This window comes from Crocuta crocuta, unplaced genomic scaffold, assembly GCF_008692635.1.
Source record: "Crocuta crocuta isolate KB4526 unplaced genomic scaffold, BGI_CrCroc_1.0 scaffold152, whole genome shotgun sequence".
NCBI classification, from domain to species: domain Eukaryota; kingdom Metazoa; phylum Chordata; class Mammalia; order Carnivora; family Hyaenidae; genus Crocuta; species Crocuta crocuta.
Genome location: NW_027528798.1, coordinates 4,518,689 through 4,544,713, shown reverse-complemented (window position 1 = coordinate 4,544,713; position 26,025 = coordinate 4,518,689). Strand labels below are relative to the sequence as shown.

Here is a 26,025-nt window from a genome sequence, read left to right as displayed (position 1 = left end):
ACAGACAGAAGGCCCCGCCTGCGGCTCCGCATCTTCCCCCGGAGCCGCCAGCTCGGGCTCCGGTTCCTCAGCAGCACCTAAGGGGAGAGCACCAGAAGAGTACCGAGCAGCAAGCCCGGGGAGGAGGTGGTGGCAGCAGCGGCGCTNCCACGCCCGCCCCTCCCCCCGCCGCCGCTGTCCGTGGTGCTGAGCGCGGCCCCGAGCGGCGCGGCTTTGCTCTGCCGCCAAGCATGCGCATCCTGGGGGTAGGGAAAGGGGCGGGGGAGGCGAATGGAGAGTGTCTGGATCCTGGTCTGCTCAGGTCCAGCTCCATGCTGACCGTAGCCAACTCCAACCTGCAAGTTGCATGGGGAACCTGGCCTGGCTCAGTCAAGGGTCAGGTAGTTCCTAGGACAAGACTGAATGAACGTGTCCACATGTCCAGGTCCTCAGATCTAATGGAGGACCTTCAGCTCAACCTGGTTAACTCCCTTTCCCCCAGACGCTGACTTACTGTGAGTGGAGAGGACCAGGGGAAGACACTGGCTGGACTCAGGCCATTTCTGTGGAGGATTGTCATGCTGGTGAGGAGGGCAGAAACTCAGACTGGGAACCAGGGGAGTTGCCTCCCTGCTTTCCACACTTCATAGCAAGATGGGGAGATGTAGAGTTCTGGAACCACCTACCTTCTGTTCCTCTTCATCCTTCTGCTTTTCCCTCACCTCCTCAGGGAAGAAAAGACCTTCCAATTCCCCAGGCCCAAGGGGGCTGGGCTCACCTCCATCCAGTGCTGGTATGGCAGGAGGCATTGCCACTGTTGCCTGCTGAGCCAGACTCTCCACCTGCAATAAGGCACCCTAAAGATGGGCAGGGATACCCTAAAGATGGCCTCAGCCACAGTCCCATCAGTGCTAAGGAAACCCTGAAATATCCCTGGGCCATATGATCCTAGAAAACATTACAGAACCCCTGCAAGGCAGTGGCCAGGTCACTGTGTGTATGGGTGCATGTGCACTCACGCACATGAATGTATGCACAATTCTCCCTCACCAGCCGATCCCGGGCTGCATTCAGCCCCTCCAGAGCCTGAGCCACAATGCTCTCTGCCAAGGTCCCTGTGACTGACAACCGCATATCCCTGAGAGCAACAGAGAGCAAAGATTAGTGTGCTATCCATGCCCAGTCCTGTCTAGTCCAGTCTAGCCCAGTCCCATCCAGCCTACCTGAGCCTAGTGAAGACATCTTGCAGCAGGTGCTCTGGGAGCAGCTCTGGGAGGCCCCTTGCGCCCACCAGGACTCCCTCTAGCTGCTCCCTCCACCTGGGTCCCTGTAGCATCTGTGGGCAGAGGCTCCTTGTTGTGTCCAATGTGGCCTGAGTGAAATCCTGGGTAAAGATTAGAGCACGGAGGGTGTAGCCTGAAGCTCCAACCCCCCACAGAACAGTGACTCCAGGGATATCACAGTCAAACCTATGGGATAGGGGTCAAGCCTATATGTGGAGGTGGAGGTGGAACTGGGGCTAGGATACCATCTTACCTGAATGTCTTTACGGCAGACCTCGCCCACCTGTCCCAGGAGACCCTCTAGCTTTTGTCGCAGCTGCCACTGATGACTTGGAGAGCTCCCAGCCTCATACAGAATTGGGAGAATCTGGAGGCCAGAGGAGAAGGAGTTGCAAGTTGACACCTAATTAAGAGGGGGAGGGCCTTTGCAGCAGTGATGGGGAGGGGAGTGCTCACACTGAGAGAGAAGTTGGCATTTTGGATGGCATCCTCAGCCTGGTGCACAGCGGCTTCACCCTGGGGCCCAGCCCCACAGCCCAGTAGCTCCACATGCTCCTGCACTGACTGACACAGTTCGTTCACTTCCTGGAGTGGGGTGGGGGCGCGTGAAGAATCAATCCCATTTGTCCCCTCCCGCCCCTCCAGACTCTGTCTCCTTCCCAGGGTATCCAACAAGGTAGGTGAGGTCCTGAAGCCAATCCCATCGGGCCAGTCACTTAGGAAACCTATCTAATCAAGGAGGACAAGCAGTGTCTCCTTTGGTTCATTTTAGGGACTTTATATATATATCCTAAGTGTCCTGAATAGGAAGAAAGGAGCTGTTAGTCATGTCTATGTTTTAGATGCTCAGTCTGTATATCATCTATGTAGAAGACAGACTTATGGGTGGGCAGAAATGGGAGTGAGGTGAGGGGCCTGTGTGGCTCAGTCAGTTAAGCATCCAACTCCTGATTTTGGCTCAGGTCATGATCTCATGGTTCATGGGATCACACCCCTAGTCAGGCTCTGCGCTGTCAGATTCTTTCTCCTGGGATTCTCTCTCCCTCAAAAATAAACATTAAAAAAAAAAAAATGGTTGTGAGGAGCCATGGATGAAAGACCAGTGGGAGCAAGAGATAGTTGGGGTGAGGATAAGGAGTAGTGTATGTGAGGTCTGTGGGGGCTCTAATGTGGCCTGGAGAGACCTGACACTTGGTGAGTGTGGGCATCAGGGAGATTGGGTTCCAGGGCAGAGAAGAGTTTGTGCAAGATGATGAATCTGTAGAATGAAAATCTACACTTGAAAATCTGTGGAATGTGAAGCCCCTGAAGGATGTCTGGGTCAAAATCCCTGGGCTCTAAAGCATGGGATTCAAGAAAAGATAGGTGGAAAGATCTCACAAAGGCAAGGTAGTAGAGGGAGATGAAAGCAGAAAAAAGGCCGCTGAGTTTTGTCCCAGCAGAGGTCAGTGGAGCGGGGACAAAAGCCCTATGAACAGGTAGTCACAGATGAGGCTACAATCACCTGGAAGTGGTAAGGTGGTTAAGGGAGGATTTCAAAATAGCTCCCATCTTGAACAGGAGAGCCTATTTAAATGCTTTTAAGAGGCATCCAGGGGTGTTTGGGCCAGCTACGAATAAGAGGGACTTGTCCAGGACAGTATAATTCAGGCATCCTAGCCCCAAGAAAGACCCTCAAACTCACAGAGGATCTCAAGTGCTAAAGCTCTTCCCAGTCTTTTCGTCTGTGCCTATTCAAGATTGAGGGAGGGGACACTAACCTGCTCTGAGGGGTTTGAGACCAGACCGGGTGGCTGCAGACAGGAGGAGGTGCGATCAGAAGAGGCATGGTCTGCACAGTTATTCCGCAAAAGACAGGCTTGGATCTGGGGACAAGAGATATTGAGAAGTGGTAGGAAGCAGGGCTACCAAGCAGAGCAGGGCAAGGGAGGAGAGGGAGCCATACCTGATGCACTGCACGTGCGGTCATTTCCGGTCGGCTGCGATGTGCCTGGGCCACGTCGTTCAGTGGCAGAGGCATGGCCTTTAGGCTGCGGTTTTGCTCCAGGGCCTGTGCTACGTCCAGCAGGCCCAGAGCAGACGTGTGATTCCGGTCCCAGATCACAGACCTGGGCCAGGCCGGGCTTCAGTCAAGGGCCGAGCTCCACAAGACTCCACCCAACCCGCTGGCCTCGCCTATTTGCCTTGCACACAGGCCACCGCATTTTTTCCTCCACATTCAGCCCCACCCCTTAGCCCAGTAAGCCCCTCCACATCAGCACTCCTCCCCCTCTGACCCCGCCCACCGGAGCCTTGTGTTGACCCGAAGTGCCTTGGCCAGCAACTTGGCGCCAGTGTCCCCCATGGCGTTGCCGCTGATATCCAGCGCCGTCAGGTTTGGATTGGTGCCCAGAGCCCGGAGCAGGACGCTGGAGGCCAGCTTTAGCCGCGACTCAGCCACAGACAGAGACTGTAGGGGCTGGAGTTAAGAAAAGGCCGTTTGGGTTTGGAATCAGCGGTCAGCAAGAAGAGCAAGTTACAGGGTCTGAGAGAGGAGGAGTCACAGAGGTCCATTGCCTGAGGATCCCACACTGTCCCAAGAACTCACACAGTCGTCATCCTGCATGAGCTGGACAATCCGGTGCAGGACGTCGTCCAGGGTCTCCCTGTGGGGCAAGGGCCACGGTTTGGAAGGACCTGGGTGGGCTGGTGGGGTGATGTCTGGGAGGCCCAGGAGTGGGATGGGGGCTCACTTGCACCGGACGTTGAAATTCCTTCCAAGTGCGACATGCCGCAGGGACCGACTCCTTCCGATGGCCAGCACCAGAGTCACCATGTCTGAGCCGAAGCCTAGGGGTGGCTCGGGTCACGCATAAGGCGGGGCTGGGGGTGAGGTGGGAACTGGGTGGGCAGTGGGAGGGTCGGTTTCCGGGCAGCCTCACCATTATCCGCCAGGTCCAGGGAGCTCACTGCGCCGGCGTCGCACACTAAGTCCTGTATCACCTGAGCGCCCGCTGAGCGCAGCTGCAGGTGGAAGGTGAGGCACGCTCAGATCAGTGGCCCCAGGTGCAGAGAGGCTCAGGCGCCCGCGGGCCGGCGCTCCCCGCCTCGCAGCCCCACTCCGCGTGTGTGCCCACGGCCTGCTCACGTCTCGGGCCGGGCGCTCACCTCACAAGCGCTGAGGTCCAGGTGCAGGTCGCCCGTGTGCGTGTTGAGCGCAAGCCCTTCCAAAAGGGCCCTGGGAGAGGATGTCACGGTAAGTGGCGGGAGCTGGGAAAGAGGGCCCCAGGGCGCGAACGAATACCAAGAAGAAAGGGCCAGGATACGGGAGGTCGAGGGGGCGATAGGAGCGGGGCGAAGCTCTGGGTCCCCCGGCCTGGGTGGTGGCCGCACACGCCGGGGCGTAACCCTAGGCAGCGACACTGACCTGAGCGCGTCGGGCGGCAGCTTACAGCCCGCCAGGCACAGGTGCCGAAGCGTCCCCGCGCGGCTGAGGAAGAGTTGGAGCGCGTCGGGCGCAGCCCGGGACTTCCTGGGGTGGGCGAGCGGGAGGAGTGGGCTTCCGGGCGCAGGGAGGCGGCTCCCCGCAGTCTCCCACCCCCGCCCGGACCCGCCCCCCTTACGTGCGGGAGAAGACGTTCCTCGAGGCATCCAGGTGGCTGAGGCAGGTGCAGCAGCCGCCTGCCAGCGCTGCGAAGAGCTGCGGGAGGAGGGTGTGGGCTACACCGGCGGAGGATTGAGCTCCCTGGCTCCCCCCGGCCCCCACGGGTCTACCCTCAGGTCTCGGGCCTGGCCACCTGCCCTACTGATCATCCCCCCACTGACCACCCTCTCACAGTGTCCAGGGCGATGTCGGTGCCCGCGAGATTCAGGAACGTCAGAACATTAGGACGGCTCAGGAAACTATAGAGGCCCTGGTGGGAGGATGGGAGTCAGGGGGTCAAGCATCACCTCATCAAGAGCTTCCTGATTTCCCACAGTCTGCAGCGCCCCCAATCATTGGCCCTAAAGACAGCCACTCACCCCACTGTCCTCCGAGGCCCCCAGCGCCCCAGGGTTCCCGGAAAGGTCCAGGTGGGTCAGGGCAGAGTCAAAAGCCACATTGGAATCCAGGGCCTGGCCCAGAAATCTCATTCCTGTCGTGGAGAGAGTGGCTCAGCAATCAGGTCGATTCACCTCCCCTCCCTGTTCTGACCACACCACCTACCTCGAGGTGTCAACCCTGTCTGCGCTAGGCTGAGTTTCCTCAGTGCTCCAGGATGAAGCTCTAGGTGTTTGCTGAGAGCAGCCATGCCTGGGGAATGGGGGCGGCTGTGTGGCTCTCACCTCCTCTAGCACCAGCCCCCCCAGGTAGTCCCTTGGCTCAGGCGTACCTCGGTCATCCAGCAGGTTCCCCGCCAGGCTAAGCTCCCGGAGGGCAGAGCTCGAGTGCCCTGCCAGTGCTTGGGCCAGTCGCCGGACAAAGTCTCTGGGGACCAGACCCCAGGTGTGAGAATCTGACCCCGGATTCCCATCTCCACCCGAGGCCACTAGCCTCCCAACCCAGCCCCCAGATTCCTGCCTCCAGGCCCTACCCTTTCCTCCTTACCCCCTCAGGCCACAGTTCTCGAGCACTAGCTCTTCCAGGTGGGATGACTGACTCATCATGTGCAGAATCTGTTCCGAGACCTCAAGGCTCTGAGAACCGGAGTGGGGGCTCAGTGAGCTGCACCCTGGCCACCATACCCTTGGCTCCTCCCTGCCCCTACACTCTCACCAGCTTCATGTCCACACAGGAGAGGCACTGGAACCACAGGTTGTAGGACAGAGCAGCCACACTCAGGGCCAGGTCCCTGAGTGGGAGAAGGGGCAGGGGCAGAGCTCAGGGCCCTCCAGCCAGATCCTAGGCCCACCCCCCCCCTCCGTGGAGAGGCTGAGGCCCAGGAATGTGGGTCATGGGATCTCCTTCCCTTCCCAGTCCTGGCAGGCCACACACCGACTGCCCAAATGGCTGAAGTCACCTAGGCTGAAGTGGCGGCAGCCCTGTCGATGGTAGATCGTGTCCACGTCCTGGATGGGAAGAAGGTATCTCCAACTGGCTTTGGGCCATAAGGGGTAGAGGGGACCCAGTGCATGTGGGGGATCAGATGTCTCCAGAGTTCCCCAAGGAGGGCCCTACTCTCACCCACTGAATCTCCTCTCGGAAAGGGAAGCCATTGTAGTCACACAGAGCCTCATATGTCTCCAAGAAGCCACCTGCGGGAGGTGCCAGGGGTGTAATGGGTGAGGAAGAAGAGAAAGACAAAAGGTCAGAGATGGAGGAAGATCAGATCCAAGCTGGGTGGTGGCTGTACCTCGAGTAACTGTTCAGTTTGGGGGATGCCCAATCCAGGGCTCTGGGGCTGCAGGATGGGGGGAGGCTGAAAGCTCTCTGTGCCCTTTGCTTGGTCCTTACCACAGGGGCTTCTGGGCACGGTGTCTTCGGAGGGGCTGCTTCTCTCTAGCCGAGCCAGCATGGAGGGGGATGTGGGCTTCCGGAATAGCTTCCTGGAGAGGGGGAGAAGGGAGAAGGGGGCAGGGCACCTGTAGCCCCTAGGATGGGAGGCAACCCATTTGTATCATCCAGAGCACCCCCTACTGCCCTCCTTTCTTGCTGGTCCCTTATAGTTGTCTGGCCTCACCCAAGGTTCGAGCGAGGGAAGACCTTCTTGATGGCTGCAGCAATGTGCTGGGCCAGCTGTTCCAGGGCAGCCACACCAGGAAACTCCAGGACCAGCTCAGGCAGAGACTCCAGCTCAAAAGTGACCTGGGGAGGGAGGGCTGCTGGGTTGGGCTCCATGTGTGGGGTCAGGTGGGAGAGGAGGGGAAGACCAGGCTGCAGGCTGTGGTGGGGTACCAGGTGTCTCACCTGAGGGGGTGTCTCCTGCAGTGCCATGGCCTGGACCTCCAGGTAGCTGAATGTGCAGTCGACCTATGGAGGGCCTGAATCAGCTGGAAACATGGGCCTAGCCCTGCGCTCCTGGGACCCCAGTCCTCTGGGCAGAGCCCATAGGACAACACAGACAACTCAGTGGAGGCAGCCCTCATCAAGGAAGCTGCTGGAGGGCAAGGGGTGAAGGGTGGCGGTCAGCCCCTGGTACTCACCCTCAGGGGGAGGCAAGTGTGGAGCAGGTAGGCTCTCCATCGTAGCAGTGCCTGGGGGAAGAGAGTGTCTGACCCCCTGGGCAGGGCCAGAGACTATCTGCCTGGGCCCCAGTGGCCCTCCCGAGCTCTGCCCCCTGCCATACCAGGACATGACCTCGCTCAGCACCCTCCCGTTCTGGTAGCCAGGTTTTCAGCAGCAGCTCAGCCTCCTTCGGCCACAGGAATCTGGTGATCTCGCCTGTGGAATGGCAGCCTGCTGGGTGACTTTGGTCCCCCCTCCCACTCCGGGAGGTCAACTCGGGCCCATGGTCTGTACCAGGCTTGTTGCCTGAGCTCATCTATGGGCCAGTAAGGAAGGAGTGGAGTGGATGTGGGGGCACCAAACTCTTCCGAGAAGCAGAGAGAACTGCTTGCAGGAGCCCCGGAACGCTGGGTGGGCTTCTGGCTTTGGAGCCAAGTAGGTGGGAAGGGCCGGCGCTTACCTCGCAACTCACAGGATATGCCGTCGGGGGTCTGGGCCATGGGGCCGGGCCGGGCCGGGCCGCCGGGTGGCCCAAAGAACTCCGACAAGAAACAGTAGCGGGCGGGCCCACACACAGGAAGCCTGGGGGCCCTGGCCCGCACTGCAGCCACCTGCTCCTCCTGCAGCGGAAGGTACGCGCGCTGCTTCCTGCCAGGCCGCCCCCAGCCCGGCTCCTCCCCGCCCCGGCCTCCGCGGGACAGGAGGTGTGGGAGGGGGGCAGAGTCCCAGCTGTCCGCTCGCCCAGTCGCGCAGGAACTACTCTGGCAAGGCAGACACAGGGTAGCAGTGGTGTGGCCGGGAGGGTAGTGCGTGTGGCGCGCGCCTCTCGGCGTTCCTAGCCCCCTCCTTCCACCCCGCACCGCAGTCCCTGTCGAGAGCACCAGGGGGCGCTGCCCGCTCGGGGATCCCTAAGGCCCACCCGCATTGGTCCCCTCCAAAACTCAGCTGGGGAGATGGACTAGGGACGGGCCGGGAGCAGTGCCTATTCAGCAGGGAGCAACGAATGTCTCCCAGTAGCTCTCCCAACATCCGGGTCCTAACCTGAAAGGCCTAATCTGTTGCTCCTAACCTGGAGTATGTGACCCCGTCGGGTAGCCACCAACTTTTTTTTTTTTTTAAGTGGTCTGCATGGGGGCTCGAACTCACAACACTGAGAGCAAGAGTCACCTGCTCTACTGACTGAGCGAGCCAGGCGCCCCCGAGATCCACTAACAGAAAAATGCCAGATGGGCTCAGATAACCTTCTCTAGAGTGGAGGGTCCCCAGCTTTCATTAGGTTTGGGCTGGAAGGTGGGGAGTACCTTCATGAGGCAGCCTGAACCCCAAGGACTTCAGGCAGGGGTGAGCAAAGGCTAGGCACATGGAAGTCCTCTTATATGTCTGCGTCCTCTCCTTCCCCCGCGCCCTCCCCTCTGCTAGCGAGTTTAGGGAGGGGGAAACCACTGAAGGAAAGAAAAGCTAGTGTCTCCAGGGCAGGGAGGAGTTAGTAAGTCATGGCGTGAGGTCCTGCTAACCAGAAGCATGCTGCCCTATGAAAGACCAGGGACCTAATTCACAGGAAAATAATTTTTTTCTTCCATTACAATCCAATTAAACTTCACTTACTAGGAACAACCCTCTGTCCTGCCCACAGGCAGAGGTGAAAGAAATCATCTTGAAAGTAGATGAGGGACGCCGAGCAGGCAGGGGTCCCTTGGTTTCATTCCCATTTAGCTATACCTCCCCACTTCAGGGCTTGGAGATAAGTGGAAACATCTCCAGTCACCTGATCATCCCACCCCCACCCCACCCCCCCTCACCTGACAAAATCTCATCTCTACCAAAGGTGGAGACAAAGTGGCAGTAGAAACTGAACAGTAGCAGCTTAGGCAAAGCCTACCCTCAAGCAAAAGGCCTTTGGTGTGAAAGCACAGGGCTGACTAGGGTTGATGGGAAGACTCAGCAGAAGGTGCTGAGTTTCTGCAAAGAGGCAAGGGATAGTCCTACTCTGCCATCTCCCAGTTTGAAGGAAGAGTTTGGGTTAAGATCTAGGATTCCTTTTAAGACCACATAGAACCCACAAGCTGCCTTAGGGTGAGAACTCAGTAGGTCTCTTGCACTTAACATGGCCAAGTGGTACAAGAATGCTGCTTCTAAAGGCTGACTGCCTGAATTTTTAAGTCCTGACCAATTCTTTCCAGCGTTCCACACTAAGTTACTTAACCTTTTTGGACTTCCAGTTCCTGTTTCATAAGCTGGAGCTATTAACTTACCTTGAAGTGTTGGTATAAGGATTAAATGCTTTTTAAGTGCTCACAACAGTGCCTGGCATTCAGTGAATACATCTGCCAAGTCTGCCATGGCAACCCCAGGACTCCATAATAGAAGGCCCACCTCAGTGGGACTTCTCTGTTTAGAATAGACTAGGATAAGAAATACAAGAGAGAATGTCTGCCAAAGGAGACTCTTGAGGCCAGCAACAAACTGGTGGCATCTACCCATCTGATAAGTGCTGTTGGGGTGGGCATGGGCTGCTGAGAGGAAACCAAAAATATCATGGAGATCAGGGCAGGGGTGCCAGAATAGCCACATACCTCCGTAACTGCTGGTGGTCAGGGCGGCAGTGACAAAACTACCACGCTATTAGAAAAGAAGTGAACACATGGGACTCAGCTCCCAACATGATGAGTGACTCAGGGAGTGGGGGAAAGGCCCTTCAGCTTGTCTGTGTTCTAGATGGTGTGACACTCCGTGGGCGCTCAGGAAATGCTAAAGCTCACAAGGAAGCATAAGCCCCACCTGCTCCAGCAGCACAGGATGAGGCTGGACCGGGCTGCACCCCCAGGCTTGCCGCAAGGCTCCCTTCAGATGTTTTTCTTTTTTTTAATTTATTTCTAGGAGAGAGAGAGAGAGACAGCGTGAGCAGGGGAGGGTCAGAGAGAGAGGAAGTCACAGACTGAAACAGGCTCCAGGCTCTGAGCTGGCAGTCAGCACAGAGCCCGACGCGGGGCTCGAACCCACGAACCGCGAGATCATGACCTAAGCGAAAGTCGGACGCTTAACCGACTAAGCCACCCAGGCGCCCCATCCCTTCAGATGGTTTTAAAAGGCTAGATCCTGGGGCACCTGGGTGGCTCAATGGGTTGTTTCTGACGTCGGTTCAGGTCATGATCTCATGGTTCATGAGTTTGAGCCCCATATTGGGCTCATTGGTGTCAGCCTATCAGCGCAGAGCTCGCTTCAGAGCCTCTGTTCCTCTTACTCTGCCCCACCCCTGCTTGCACTAGCTCCAAAATAAATAAATGGTTAAACAACAACGTTAACAACAAAAAAAAAACCCCTCAGTCCTGACCAAAGGCAAGAGAACTCAGGTGCTTGCTGGGCAGCAGAGTGGGGGGTGGGGGGGGAGGGGCAGGCGGAGTGGTGGTGCCAGCCCAGGTGTGGACAGAGAATATTTTTACTCCAGTACTTGCTATTGGCTTAACAGTGGGGAAGAGCAGACAGGTCAGAGAACTTCCCCATTGAAAGTTCTCTGGTGAGAACTAACTGTTGAGAATTGGCTTCTGTACTTTAATGTTTATATATAAATATAAAAAAAATATTTTTAAATGTTTATTTTTGAGAGAGAGCAAGCAGGGCAGGGCAGAGAGAGGAAGACAGAGAATCTGAAGCAGACTCTGAGCTGTCATCTCAGAGCCCGACAGGCTCAAACTCTCAAACCATGAAATCACTACCTGAACTGAAGTTGCAAGTTTAACTGACCCACCCAGGTGCCCCTATTTAGGTTTTAAATATAAGGCTGTATGTGTATAATGGACTTGCACAAGATACATCACAGGCTGTGCAATGAGTTATCACTTTTCAGCTTCTGTTCCATCAGAATGTGACTTTTTTTGCCCCCTTTCCATCCCAAACGTACTTTCAACTTTCACACTTTCGACTTGAATGCACACAATGAGAAAAAGCTATGCTGAAAATACAGATAAAGTCCTCACTGTTCTGCAGATTTTGTCATAAACACCAAAAAACTTTAGAAAATTATATGGCCACTGGGACAATTCTGGAAGAGGGTACTCTGGCTCCCACGAGGACTGGCCCACGCATGATAGAGACCCAGAATTCTGACAACTTTTGATCCAAGGAGCATGGTTCAGAGTCTTGAGGCCTCGGATACCGGTTTTCCTGGGAGACTGGTCTACGGACACGGTACAAGCAGCCAAAGGCCACACACATCTCAACTTTTTTCCTTCTCACTGAAAACCGCTAATTTGGAATTCTGGTTTAAAAGCCCAGTAATTATTGGCTGAAGCTTTTACCTAAAACGGGCTTGCCAAAGCCATCTAACCAGAAATGGCCAGCAGCACCAAGATGATATTTCACTAATGCATCAACTTCCTATTCTGACTTCCTTTCCATCCTGTCTCCTGCAGTGCTTAACGAGCTATACCATCTGAGTCTCTCTCCCTGCAGCCTGACGACTATAGGCATCTCCCCTCCCAAATGAACTTCTCTAGAGCAAACTGGGCCCAGCTTCTGTTGTCCTGTACTTGGCAGAGCTCAAGTGAGCCCAGCCCTCAGTGAGCTGAGATCCAGAGCACAGAACTTCCCATGAGCTCCTTCTCTAACATCTGAGGTTATCCCTCTGCCACAGGAACCCACTCCTAAGGTCGATCAGTCCATCCACACCTTGCCACTCACACACACACCTTTGGGGAGTTAAAACCTGTGGCAGGATGCACTCAATCCAACCACTTGCCAAGATCATCTCCTAAGTGCTAGGGAGGAAGTGGCCATCCTGTAGAGCAGAGCTTGCCTCTGAAAGGTGAAGAGGCCTGCATCGCCTGAGGCCACACACGTGGACCCTGTGGGGGCCCCAGCAGGCAGAGATCACACATGATGGAGTATCTGGAGCACTTGTTAATCCGTTATGATTTATTAGCTGTACAGCAGTAGATCCTCCTCCCCAGCTTTCAACCCCATTACATATTTTATTACAGGTCTCATGTTGGTGTCCTAAAATAATGAAAAATATCACACAGTACAGCTAAGTACAAAATGCATCAACCTAGAGTCTGATAGCTAACTGATGGCTCTTTTAAAAGCAATACACAGAAGAAAAAAGTGTTTGAAATCAGCAAGACTGAGGCTCTCTAAAAACACATTTTAAACATGTGACAGTTCATGTGCAAGAATCACTTTTTAGTTGGTTTTGTTTCACATTATTATTATTAATTTTCCAGATCCAAAGTTTAAATTACTTGACCTAGTGAAATTTTCTGGCCCAGCTTTTAGGGGCTGCTGTGACCCACTCATAATCATCCTTCTGCTTTAACAGAGGAGTTGTAAAACACAAAATTCAGCTACAAACAGAGCAAAGAAAATGTAGATGGGAAATCATAACTGAAAGTTAATTGTACAAGGTTCAAATGCTGGCTCCATGGGCTGGAAATCCGATCTTCCATGTGGGTGTCCATCACTAGCGGCAGCAGTCCGGGTGCCTTTCTGCTACATGATTGTGATCCAATTCCTTCTCAACATTTACACACTACAGAGTCTGTGGTAACTTAATTTGCAAGTAATTAAAATGCTGGGTTTTCTTACACTGCACTTCTTTTCAACCTCTTAATTAATGGAAAAGATTAAAATGTAAAAAAAGTTATTTACAAGCTTGACCATACCAGAAACTCTGCCAAGAAAGAGGCAAAGCCTTCAGGACAGAAACTGACCGCAGCATGCCGTACTACTGGTGTGCAGCTGGCTCCGAGCAAAGGGAGTCAGGGAGAAGCAGAAGCAAAAACCAGTTTAAAAGTGTAAGTCCTTCCCAAGTCTGCATTTACAATTAAAAACTCTCCTGGGAAGAAGACCTAGAACTCTGGGAAACCCGGTGACCGTTCTGGAGTGGTTTACCATAGCAAGAGAGAGGGTTCAATGTCTCTGTTTCCGTCTAAGAAAACCAGTCAGGCATCAACACTGTCCTCAGCACTTCACAGTAAACCCTCGGAGACTCAGAACATTCCATGATTTGCTAACATCAAACAGCAAGTTCTAGTTAAATCACATTTTTCTAACATCATCCTTGAAGTTTTAGTTCTCAGTATGTTTGGTAAAATGGTGTAAAATGATGCTTTTCCCAAAGCCAAAAGAAGAAAGAAGGGAGAAAAATTAAGATGCAGGCCGTTTAAACACAGCCCAGAGCAGTCCTGGCGATGAGCAAGGCCCTGCCATCACCGGTCCATCATGCTGAGGATCATCTCAGGCGTGAGGTCTCCGTTGGGGGCGTCTGTGGCGGCTGGCTGGGCCTCCTCTTCCTCCCCTTCCACGGGCTCGGCATCTGGCTCTTTTTTGACTTCAACTATAATGTTCTCAATTGCACCTGTATTCTGGTCTTCCACCTGGATGATGGCTGTTGCTGGCAAGAAAGAGCATGAACAAAACAAATGCTCCATTAAAGCCCCTGAGAATTGCAAGGGTCCTTTCCGACTTGACGCTAAATGGAGGTCAGCAATGCAGGAAGGCCTCAGTAAGAACCCAGAGAAAGCCAATTAAAAAAAAAAAAAAAAAGGCTTAATGACCTAAAATGTGGCCATTCATAAAGCCCTAAAGCCCCAACACTCAAGAAACCATCAAGCAACAAAACGCAGACATCTATCTTTACATGCCTCCCAAATTACATATTAAAAGCCTTAGTTTTCCTTCATGTCATAAAGTTGAGCTTTACACCAGTGAGAGATAGGCAAAAGATGCAGACAGCACATGACGAAGAACACTTCACATTGTGTGATGTAGGACACTGTGTGTTAGAGGTGACCCGCCTCTAGCGAGAACATGCCATTTCAGATTCGGGAAGTCTCCCACACCTAGGGCCCTCCACCAGTTTTCTCACTCAAGGATGGGTAAGCGAGTTCCCAGGATCTATAGTTAACCAACCCCGTGCTTTTCTGTATGTGGGGTTCAGGAAGTCCGTTAAAAAAACAAATTAATTCTTGCATTTGTTAAGGAAAAAACCCCCACCAGGTTTCAGGATATCCAGACAATGGAGAACAGAGACTCGAGTCCCCCCAGAGCCTACTGTCACAAGGGCTGTGTCCAATACAGGACTGCTGCCCACTGCCATTCGTGGTGTGGGGTACAGGCTGAATACCTCCTCTGTGTCCTCTCAGAAAGTGAACACTTGAATCCAAAGGCCTGAATTTCTTGGGAGGAACAATCTCAGCACAGAAATCGCTTTATCCCTCTGTCCTTTAAAACTTGGTTCTTTTATATTCATCGCCACATCAATTCTGCCAGCTGCCCGTCACCGTGATGGTCTCGCAGCCCCTCCCACACTAGCAGCACCCATCTTGTAGTACACAAGTTCTTTTCTACTCCGGACTTGTCACTGACGCAGAAGAGGCCTCTAGCATCTTCCTAAGGTGTTACCCAGTAAAAACTAAAAAACTGCTTCCTGACAGTTTGTTCGTGGTGTGACCTTATTGTTCTCAAGGCTTAGCTCCCATCTCCCCCTAAAACAAGGACCCATCTGGCTCCTCCGCATGCTGGGAGAGACTGCCGGCCTACTGAGCTGAGACAAGTAACTTACGCTGGGTCTGTTTGGGCTGGTTGGTTCTGCCAGGGGGGCGTCCTCTCCGCTTCTTGGCAGGTGGTGGGGCTGGGGTCACAGGCTGAGGCTCTGGCTCGGGTTCAATTTCCACAGCAGGCTCCTCCTCATCCTCATTGTCATCCAGGTCTGGCTCAGCATTTTCTTCTCACGAAATCAGGAATAACAGGTGGTGGGGCAAGGAGAAGTATGGTGGAGAAAAATATGACACACACATAATCACATACTCTGTTATGTCTAGTTATGTATTTCTTTTCATCAATAGAAGTCCATTTAAAAATGGTTTTGCTAGAATTTTTGCTATCAACACTGACAGAGTAAACTGGTACTGTGGTAGAATTAATAAGCAAATCAGCTTGAAGACTATTATTCATACTTTATGTGGACTGGATATTACTTTTTCTTTTAGCTGTAGACATCCGAATACTGAGTCTCAAATTTTTAAGAGGCAACTCCATCACATGCCAGATATACAAAAAACCCACAGTGTTTAAGCTGAAAACACACGTTCCCTTTAACTATTATACAAGAGTAAAGCAGGACACTAAGCCTGAGACAGACTCTTGAAGATGTGCTCCTGCTCATCTCTGAGTGGGAGGAAGGGGTGTGTGTATGTGCGTGCATGCGTCAGAGAGCAAGACATAACTTCCTACTGCATTACGATGTCCTATTACTAGGATAGGCAGTGAAGAGTTCTTTTAGGAGTATTATTGTTTTTTTTTTTTTTTAAGCCAAGCTTTTGGACTTAAGTCCCAGCTATGTCAGATTCAATGGGTCATTTTTAACTCTCTAATTTTCTCCCTAATGCCATTATCACATAAAAGGAGAGGGGACTTTTGTAGAAAGAATACTGACAAGGAGCCTGATGACATGGCTTTGAATCCTACATAGCTTACTAGGTGTGTGACCTGGGACAATGACCACAGTGAACCCCAATTTCCTTGTATAATCTCTAAAGCACCCCCAACCTACTTGCTAGTGATCTGAGGATCAAAAGGACTGAGCTACCAACACATGTGACCATGCTCTGTAACTTACACTTGATAGCACAGACACAGCTCTTGTTTACACCATGCATCACAGTTTTAAAATTCTCCATTATTCCATTCAGGCTTCATTACTTCATTTAATAAGAGGGGTTACCCTCATTTTATAGAAAAAGTGAGAAGCCAAGTGATTTGTAGGCCATGGCTAAACTGTAGCAGGCAGAATTCAACCTCTGGCCCCTGTCTGGGGCTGTTCTGCTGCCCCTCCTTGCTCACCACAGCACAGAGAGTGCCCTCCCCGCCTTCCTCTGAGAAGCACAGGTTATGCAGTCTACCTCTGGGACCAGACATTTGAATTTAGAAATCTAAGAGTAAATGCTTTATCTTTAGGACAAAAATGGCTTACTTGTCAAATTCTAAGTGAAAATCCCAAGTGAAAATGTGGGGAATACATTGGTATGTGGCAGTGTGTCAAGAACGAGATGCTTCCCTGTTGAACTTGTTCAAGCCCCCTATTGCCTAAGCTGGCAAAATGCCTAGAAAACCAAACAAATTCAGTCAGAATTGGGGGAGAAAAGCACAGAAAGAAGGTTAATAGGGTCAAAGGCTTACTGGCTTGGAGAGATTTTGGCAAAAAGCCTTGAAAATAGCAGTAGACTCTGCTGGTCAATCTCTGCATGCAGAACTTCTAGGAGAGGACAAATATGACTGTGTGGCCTTGGTCAGCAATGGGATGGAAAGCCTGAATTTCTGGGGGTATAAAAAAATACTGGATACAAGGCCCAGACCCAAACTGTGCTCTATAGGCCAGCAGTCCAGATGCCAAAGGAGGAATGGCAGAAACCTATTAGGAACCATCAGTGAAGTCTTTAGCTGAAAGACGCTCTGGTGAAACATAATTAGGGAGCGAGGCTGATGTTGCTGCACATGAGCAAGAAGGCTAAGGGCCAATGTCTGTGGCAGAAGGAGGCTCTGCAAGTAGAAGCACTTACAGAGATCCCTGAGCTCAAGGTTACCTGTGGATCTCTGGTGGCACTTGGGGCCTGTGACTCTCTCTGGCTTCCCCCAATAGTACACTCATTCATTTCTTAGCCAGACAAAAGGGTCCCACAAAGATTCTCAGTAACGAGTGGTGTGGGGTTTTTTAAAAAAAAAATTTATTTATTTATACATTTTTTTAATGTTTATTTTTGAGAGACAGAGCGTGAGTGGGGGAGGGACAGAGAGAGGGGGAGACACAGAATCTGAAGCAGGCTCCAGGCTCTGAGCTGTCAGCACAAAGCCCAATACGAGGCTCGAACTCAAGAACAGTCGAGATTATGACCTAGGCCAAAGTCCGACACCTAAGTGACTGAGCCACCCAGGTGCCCCAATGTTTATTTCTGAGAGAGAGAGAGAGAATGAGCAGAGGAGGGGAAGAGAGAGAGGGAGAGGCAGAGAAAATCCCCGCACAGTCAATGTAGAACCTGATGCAAGGGTCAAACTCACAAACTGTGAGATCAAGACCTGAGCCAAAATCAAGAGTTGGATGCTCAACTGACTGAGCCGCCCAGGTGCCCTAAGGGTGGTGTGCTTTTATTTAAAAATTAAAAAATTTTTAAATGTTTATTTATTTTGGGAGAGTGAGAGAGACAGACAGAGTGCGAGAAGGGGAAGGGCAAAGAGAGAGACACACACACAGAATTCAAAGCAGGCTCCAGGCTCTGAGCTGTCGGCACAGCCTGATGTAGGGCTCAAACCCATGAACCGTGAGATCACAACCTGAGCCAAAGCCGGACGCTTAACTGACTGAGCCACCCAGGTGCCCCGGTGGTGTGCTTTTATAAAGATCAAAGAAAACGACATTTTAAAGGAGGCATGTTTACTTACAACCCAGTGACAAAGATTATGCTTAAAATAGATTTTCCAGAAAAGGCAGCAAAAAATAAATTACTCTTATGCTTACTGGATGAATAATGTCTCAGAAAAAGTTAAAGTTCTAAACAGAAAAGTAAAGGCTTTCTTAAAATATATGAAATACACAGAAACTAAAAAGGACCTTGTTACAGATCTAAATATAAAAAAACCTAGTACTTTCATGAGCAAGTCTTAAATAAAATCAATAGACACTGAAGTTCTCAAATATGTTCAATTTTCAAAACTTTCAATCCCTCCCCATTATTATGAAAGCTTTTTTTCCTACAGTTTGAGAGCACATGCATGTGTGTGCATGTGAGTAGGGAAGGGGCAGAGAGAGAATCCCAAGCAGGCTCTGCACTGTCAATGTGGAGCCTGATGTGGCATTTGAAGTCACAAACTGTGAGATCACGACCTGAGCCAAAACCAAGAGTCTGATGCTTAACTGACTGAGCCACCCAGGAACCCCTGTTCCCCATACTTCTAACAAGCATGCAAAAGACAAAATGAGGAGCCTTAGAAGCACATAAGGCACCATCTATAATACTTCCAGTCCGATACGGCTTCTGGGGAAGTGCATTCCCCAAAACAAAGCCCCTTTACAAACATTTTTTTTACCATAAAAAGCTTAAATCTTTAGTCACAGATGTGCTTTCTCAACTACTTGGCCAGTAGCCCAAGCATCCACATTACAGAGCCTACCACCATGAACAAGTATGTACAATCAAATGTTGATTCCTATGGTATCGATGCTCTTGTTCTCCCTCCCGCTTCATGAGTCTAGCACCTCAAAACCATACCAGAACACTCGGATTTCATGACTAGAAAGGCAAAAACACCCCAGAAAGCATCAACGGATAGGAAAATAGGCAAAGTGTTACATTTTAAAATGGAGAGATTAAGGTAGGAAGTGAAAGGCTGACCTTCATGGATTTGATCAACACATCTCAAGGCTAGGCTGACACAGGCAGTCAAACCAGAAGTTGGTCAAGATGCTTAAGCAACCTTCTTCACGTCCATTAGATTCATTGCTCAAATCTAGACCAGCTTCCTAAATGTAAAAGTTATGAACACAGAAGAGAACTCTGCGGGCCTTAGAATATCACTAATCTGAGTAAACCGAGTTGAGATACTAATTTTGCTTTGGCTTTAACTGAACACATAACATATAAGACATTATCAAGCAATGGAATACTAGGAGAAAAAAAAAATTGCTCCAGAAACATACTAACTGCTGCTGTAAAAATATACACATTAGGGGTGCCTGGGTGGCTCAGTTGGTTAAACATCTGCTTTTGGTTTCAGCTCAGGTCATGATCTCAAGTTTCATGGGATCAAGCCCCGCATCAGGTTCTGCACTGACAGTGTGGAGTCTGCTTGGGATTTTCACTCTCCTCTCTCTGCCCCATCCCAGTGCATGCGCTCTCTCTCTCTCAAAAAATAAACACAAACAGACAAACCACACACACACAACCATATACACATTAGGAAAACTAGAGGTTACAGAAAGTAAGAGTGATTGGCCTATCTCTATATCCCAGCACATCCTACATAAATGTACTGGCAACTGGGCACCAAAATCTATACATGTAACTAAATCAAGAAACAAGGTACTCACCACTGTCAGAGGAATCTTCTTTTTTAGAACGCATCTTTCTTTTTCTTCCACGTTTACTCTTCTTTGTTTCCCCTCCGTTTTCTCCTTCTACGCCATCTGGACCAGCACAATTATCAGCATGTCTTGCCATGGTATTCTAACAAAAGAAACAAAACCTTCATTCACATTACTAAAAAAGCTAGTATCAGAACTAGTTGTTCTCTTATTTTTGTTTAATAAATAAAGATCTGAGGTAACCATATTAAGTCCAAATGTTCTAGTTATGTGCTAACAAGCACATCCTGAACATGCTCTCCTTGTTCAAGGGAAATGGCCTCCCTCTGGAGGGGGAGAGAGAGAGGGGAAAGGAAGGGAGGGAAAGAGAGAGAAAAGAAGTCCCTCAGAAGAGGAAGCTGCATCCTCTGAACAGGGGCTCAGCAGCCTGCAGACAAGAGGAACATGGGAGGATCAGATCAGCTCCCGTCCTGTGCAGAGCTGACTTACATGGCCCTAAGGGAAGATCCAGGACAGACCTAATCAATACGGAGTTCCGCTTCAGCAGAAGGGTACACACATGTATAGAGAACCTCGAGGTGGGGATGAAGGCCCTTTCCAAATGACAAGGCATCTCTGTGCTTATAACCTCAGTGGAAAATCAAGAACATGGTATTAAGAACCACGACAAGGGAAGTAAAGTTCTGACTCTTACCCGGCGTGTAAATGTTTTCCCACACTTAGAACAGACAAAGGCCGCAGGGACAAAGTTGGGGTCATGATAACGTTTGAAGTGCATGTCAAGGAGTTGTTTCTGGCGGAAGGTCTTGTCGCAGTGGCTGCAGGCATAAGGCTTCTCCCCGGTGTGGGTGCGCTTGTGCATGATCATGTGCCTCTCCTGCAAGAAGGGGAGTGGGGTGGGGAGAGGCCTCAGAGCCTGTCACAGGGCTGGTACACTAGCCACAACCTACATGCATGTGGTTGACAGGCCTTTCTCTTGGAAGGATCTTAGGCTGAAAACTGCCCATCCAGAGGATAAAGTTACCTTTACTGGGGTGTAAAACTGCTTCCACAAATTCTAGTATGGATATACTCCCCGCTGCTGGGCTGCTTGTTTTGATCACCCCCAAGCAATAGGCCCCAGGAACAAATTCTTCCCTTTTCTCAAGTCCTGGACTTAATTCCCCAGTTCTGAGAAAGCAGCCAGTACTTGGCTTGAGGGGGAGGTAAGTTATGACTGAATAAAACATCAACTAGGGACGGAGATGATAAAATCGAGGAGTAAAATCTTTGGTGACATTCCTCATAAATCAGTCTGAAAACACCATCCTTAAAAATAGCCACCATATCAGGAATATAAAAACCCTCTGATAAAACCTGACACGGAAGGGGAATCAACTGCTTCCTAACTATGAAGGTCTCTACCTGTCTGCAAGCGTAATCACACTGATCACACTTAAAGCGCTTCTCGTTCTTGTGTGACTTCTGATGCTGGATGAGGGCATAGCGCTCATGAAACACAGCATCGCAGTATCGACATTTCTTGCCTTGCTCAATATAGGAATGCTGCTTTCGCAAGTGGACACCTGAAAACAAAACACAAAGCCCAGTCTAACTTGTGAAAACACAAACAACATTTTTTTCTACTTCTTAAAATAATTATTCTGGCTGCTGTGCTGAAAATGAATTAAAAGAAAAGAGACGGGTGAGAGAAGATGGTGGCTTGGAAGGAGCAGGGAAAACTGATGAGAGACTCAAGAAGTGGAATCAACAGGATTTAGTAACCAAATACAGAGCAAGGAAGAAGGTGGGTGTCAGAGACCACTTCCAGATTTCTGGCTTCAAAAATCAAGTAGGTGGTAGAACCATTTACTGAGACAAGAAACAGTGGAAAAATGGCTGAAGCCCTTTGTTTTGGGGAAAGGTCAGTGGGTTTCAGACCTACAGTTCTAGGTATGTTAAATCTGAGATGCTAACGATATCAAAGTAGGGACAGAGATGGCAAGGGCTAGATAAGCCTAGCTCAAAGGAAGATTTAGAGTATGAACTGGAGTTGTTAGGATCTGAGTTAGACCAGGGGAGCTGATGAAATCACTAAGGCAAAAAGAATGAAAAAGAAGAGTATGGGCCATGCTTTAAGAAATATAATAAGTAAGGGGTACCTGGGTGGTTCAGTTGGTTGAGCATCTGACTTTGGCTCAGGTCATGATCTCATGGTTCGTGGGTACAAGCTCCACATCAGACTCTCTTGCTGTCAGCACAGAGCCTGGTTTGGATCTTCTGTGCACCTCCCCCACCCCTCCCCTGCTGGTTCTCACTCAAAATAAACAAACAAACTTATAAAAAATTATGTAACAGGTAAGGCTAGTGGGAGAAAATGGGGTTAAAACAAGAAAAGGCTGAGAAGGAATAGTCAGAAGACAGCCAACAAGCTATAGTGCCACAGAGGCCAAGGGAAGAAAGTGTTTTAAGTAGGACGGCACAGTCCACTATGAAGAACACTCTTAAGAGATCAAGAAACATGGGAAGTAGAGCGCTCCCCGCTTTCAACAATGTGGTGTTCTTAGTGATCTTAGGAAGAGTCATTTACAGAATAGGGTATAATATAAGCCAGATGGGACAGAAATCAGGAGCTGAGGAAGGGAAGACTGAGGGACAGAATTCTTTATGAGGGTTGGCAGGGACAGAGTCAAACCTAAATACCTAAGTAACATAAAAAAATAAAGAATAAAACATAAATGAACCAAAGATGAGTAAGTTCTAGAGATCTACTGTACAGCATAATTCCCATAGTTAATTAAATTATTTTTAAAGACTATTTTTAAGTAATCTCTACACCCAACGTTGAGCCCGATTTACAACCCCGAGATCAAGTTGTATCCTCTACTGACTGAGCCAGCCAGGCACCCTGAATTCCCAGTTTATAATACTGTATTACACCTTAAAAATTTGCTAAGAAGAAAGTTTCCGTGTACAAAAATTTCCAAATTATGTTAAAAGAAATTTTAAATGTTTGTTTATTTTAGAGACAGACACACAGAGTGCAAGCGGGGGAGAGTCAGAGAAGAAGACAGAAAGTCCGAGAAACAGGCTCCGAGCTGTCAGCACATGGGGCTCAAACCCACAAACCAGTGAGATCATGACCTGAGCCAAAGTCAGATGAGTAAACGACTGAGTCACCCAGGTGCCCCCAAATTATGTTTTAACAGGAAAAATTAGAGATTATAAAAAAAAAAAATCAAACCTAGACAAGGAAAACCTTTTCTTTTCCTTTCCAATGTTTATTTACTTTGAGTGAGAGAGGGTGTGAATAGGGGAGGGGGCAAAGGAGAAAGAGGGAGACAGGATCCCAAGCGGGCTTCAAAACGTGGGGCTCAATCCCATGACTGCGGGAACATCACCTGAGCCAAAATCAAGAATCAGACACTTAACCAAACTGAACCACCCAGGCACCCTAAGACTTTTCCTTTTCTCTTAATCTTTAAAACAAATTTTATTTATTTATTTTGAGAGAGAGAGAGAAAGAGAGAGAGAGAGAGAGAAAGAGAGAGAGAGAATTCCAAGCAGGCTCCACACTGTCAGTGCAGAGCCTGACACAGGGCTTGAATTCATAGACTATGAGATCATGACCTGAGCCAAAATCAAGAGTCAGATGCTTAACCAACTGAGCCACCTAAGGTGTCCAACAAAGTGATAAATTTTAATTATGGCATATTAGGGTGAAAACAAGCCTGCTTTGAAGACGGAACATAAACTTCTTTGGGACTGGTTTTGAGAAATAACTATTATTTGACAGACCCTAGGCAATTACATAGAGCCTAAGGGGTATCATGCAAATATAAAATATCCAAGGTGTTTACCGATATCATAAAAGTGAATAATTTTAAAAAATTGAATAACCCAGGGGCGCCTGGATGGCTCAGTTTGTGAAGCGTCTGACTTCGGCTCAGGTCATGATCTCACAGTTCCTGGGTTTGAGCCCCATTTCGGGGTCTGTGCTGACAGTTCAGAGTCTGGGGCCTACTTCAGATTCTGGGTCTCCCTTTCTCTTTGCCCCTCCCCAACTCATACTTGCTAGATCTCTCTCTCTCTCAAAAATAAACATTAAAAAAATTTTTTTTAATAATCCAGACAGCGACCTAGTAGTTCACACACATTGCCATGAGATATTATTAATTCAGATTTTGGTTTCTGTACCACAAGAACAGTATCATTTATCAGTCCCATTTATCAGAGGACAGTGCCTCTTAAATCTTTCTAACAAAGTCCTCTTAACAGCAGAGTAGGATGAACATAGGACCTATCGGTCTTATGTGGAGCCCAAAGTCTTCTGCTTCAAACTTGTGGTTTCATCTTAAAAATGAATGTTAGATGTTAAAAAAATTAATTAAACATCTTATACCTTGAAAAAATGTGAGCTAGCCTGCATTTTGCTCAGTATGGTCATATTAATATAAAAATGATTTAAGACATCAGATAAATGACATAACTTTTACATAAAATCTTGTGAGTAAAACCAATGCTGCAGAACGATAGGACATATTTATGTTGTGGCTCAGTATGCTCCTAATATGACCTAGGTACTTCTATGTTCCTCAGTGGAACTAGAGGCTCTTAAGAGGACTCAAGCCCGGCTTGCCATTATATAAGCTGTGTTGTGTAGCTCTGGTCAAGCCACCCACTGGAGCGTCAGGTTTATCACCTATGAAGCTAAAATACATATGCCTTGTTGACTTCATACGGTTGTTGTGAAGATCAAATAAATTAAAAAGTAAAACAAAGCTGGGGCACCTGGGTGGCTCAATCAGTTAAGTGTCCGATTTTGGCTCAGGTCATGATCTCACAGTTCCTGGGTTTGAGCCCCGTTTTTGGGCTCTGTGCTGACAGCTCAGAGACCAGAGCCTGCCTTGTACTCTGTGTCTCACTCTCTCTCTCTACCCCTCCCCCACTCACGCTTTGTGTCTCTCAAAAAAAAAAAAAAAAAGTTAAAGTAAAAGACATTTTGTCAAGTATAGCAATTTACCTAAACATAAAAACATTTATAAGAATAAAGTAAAGGAGCAATACACCTACCATCAGTGCAGAGCTTGATGCAGGGCTGGAACTCCCAAACCATGAGATCACAACCTGAGCTGTTAAGATGCTTAACTGACTGAGCCACTGAGCAGCCCCAGCAATGGCTTTTATTACGTGGCACGCCATTCACATACACAAAACTTATATGAGTCAGAAAAGGAAGTTATTTATGATCTTCATATTTTCACAAATCCTCAAAAATATTTTTTCATTTACTTACCCAAATCACTTTTTCGGGCTATGACAGTGTCACAGTGGGGACAGTGAAATTTGGCCACATTTTCTGTGTGCTTCTGTAAAATGTGCATCTTCATGGTACCACTTTGGGTAAACCGAGCATGACAAATATAACATTCATAAGGTTTTTCCCCTTAAAAGGAAATACAGAATGAACAAATTAGATGAAATGAATACTACCATTTAATGAGGGAGTAATTCAGGAGCCAGTAAAGCTAAGCTACAGAGAATCTTTGGGTGTTACCCAGAGGGCTCAGGCCCACTGCATGGCTTATACCTGTCTTGAGAGTAGAAAAGTTCTAAATTGCTGCCACCACCCCTGCTCTGCCAGCTCCACTGGAGTCATTCACACAAGAAAGAGAGCAGTTCCTACAACAAGGCTTGCCTTTGGGAGGCAGGAGATGGACTACAGGTATATCTACAAGTTACCTTTTTTTTTTTTTTTCCTTAAATTATCTCTACACCCAACATGGCTCAAACTCACAACCCTGAGATCAAGAATCATGTGCTCTACCTACCACCTGAGCCAGCCAGGTGCCCCTACAAGATTTTTTTCTTTTATGTTATTTTAAATGTTTTATTTATTTCTGAGAGAGAGAGAAAGGCAGCGTGAGCAAGGGAGGGTCAGAGAGAGAGGGAGACAGAATCTGAAGCAGGCTCCAGGCTCTGAGCTACTGTCAGCACAGAGCCCGATGTGGGGCTCGAACCCACAAACCGTGAGATCATGACCTGAGCTGAAGTCGGGATGCTTAACTGACTGAGCCACCCAGGTGCCCCAAGATTTTCTTTTTTAGGAAAAGATAGTACTGGGAAAACTGAATGAGCTGGATTAGATATTCTCTCCAGACTTCTAATAGTGAAATTTTCCATTCTCCAATGTATACTCAGAACAACGAATTCAGAAGATATTCCAGAAAAGCATTTGTCAATTTCATTACTTTCATGCTAGCTCCCATGTGGGTAAACAGGGGCGTGAGGTGGTTCACAGGGTCTCATGGAATCCACTGAAAAGCAGCTCATTAAATACAAGGGAAGATGTCCTACCTGAATGGGTTCTCATGTGCCTCTTCAGCTTGTATGTGTCCCTGCTGGCGTAACTGCACAAGCTGCATTGGAACGGACGCTCTCCAGTATGAGAGCGAATGTGACGTTTTAATTTGCTGACCTGAAACACAAAACCAATTCAACTTCTTACTTCTGTTAACAGTGATTGTAATTTAAGTGCTGTGGGTTAGGCACAACTTACCTTTTGGGCACTGAAGCTCAAAATACAGAAA

At 49.3% G+C, this 26,025-nt stretch overlaps 2 protein-coding genes across 4 annotated transcripts in view; both read right to left on the bottom strand.

The window, feature by feature from the left end:
* CARMIL2 (capping protein regulator and myosin 1 linker 2) overlaps positions 1–8,016 on the bottom strand; it is an 11,743-nt gene extending 3,727 nt beyond the window's left edge. The window contains 31 exon segments of the mRNA XM_077755603.1: positions 1–2; positions 4–77; positions 494–560; positions 666–821; positions 1,030–1,117; positions 1,203–1,363; positions 1,516–1,629; positions 1,719–1,847; positions 3,023–3,127; positions 3,208–3,370; positions 3,548–3,720; positions 3,850–3,907; positions 3,995–4,091; positions 4,184–4,265; positions 4,410–4,479; positions 4,669–4,773; positions 4,865–4,941; positions 5,078–5,155; positions 5,265–5,377; positions 5,449–5,535; positions 5,615–5,709; positions 5,830–5,918; positions 5,998–6,073; positions 6,217–6,290; positions 6,406–6,476; positions 6,676–6,767; positions 6,902–7,026; positions 7,129–7,191; positions 7,365–7,415; positions 7,508–7,602; positions 7,847–8,016. The exon segment at positions 1–2 is cut by the window's left edge and continues 160 nt beyond it. Of these exon segments, the coding sequence (XP_077611729.1) occupies positions 1–2; positions 4–77; positions 494–560; positions 666–821; positions 1,030–1,117; positions 1,203–1,363; positions 1,516–1,629; positions 1,719–1,847; positions 3,023–3,127; positions 3,208–3,370; positions 3,548–3,720; positions 3,850–3,907; positions 3,995–4,091; positions 4,184–4,265; positions 4,410–4,479; positions 4,669–4,773; positions 4,865–4,941; positions 5,078–5,155; positions 5,265–5,377; positions 5,449–5,535; positions 5,615–5,709; positions 5,830–5,918; positions 5,998–6,073; positions 6,217–6,290; positions 6,406–6,476; positions 6,676–6,767; positions 6,902–7,026; positions 7,129–7,191; positions 7,365–7,415; positions 7,508–7,602; positions 7,847–7,886 (2,870 nt within the window). The 5' untranslated portion in view covers positions 7,887–8,016.
* A 4,260-nt stretch (positions 8,017–12,276) lies between these two features.
* CTCF (CCCTC-binding factor) overlaps positions 12,277–26,025 on the bottom strand; it is a 43,244-nt gene continuing 29,495 nt past the window's right edge. For 2 of the 3 annotated variants that reach the window (XM_077755600.1, XM_077755601.1), the window contains 7 exons: positions 25,793–25,913; positions 24,732–24,881; positions 20,861–21,021; positions 20,151–20,333; positions 19,463–19,598; positions 14,945–15,106; positions 12,277–13,774 (listed from right to left, as the gene is read on the bottom strand). In XM_077755600.1, the coding sequence (XP_077611726.1) occupies positions 13,590–13,774; positions 14,945–15,106; positions 19,463–19,598; positions 20,151–20,333; positions 20,861–21,021; positions 24,732–24,881; positions 25,793–25,913 (1,098 nt within the window). In that variant the 3' untranslated portion in view covers positions 12,277–13,589. The remainder of the gene's footprint in view (positions 13,775–14,944; positions 15,107–19,462; positions 19,599–20,150; positions 20,334–20,860; positions 21,022–24,731; positions 24,882–25,792; positions 25,914–26,025) is intronic. The other variant, XM_077755602.1, reaches the window with a different exon arrangement.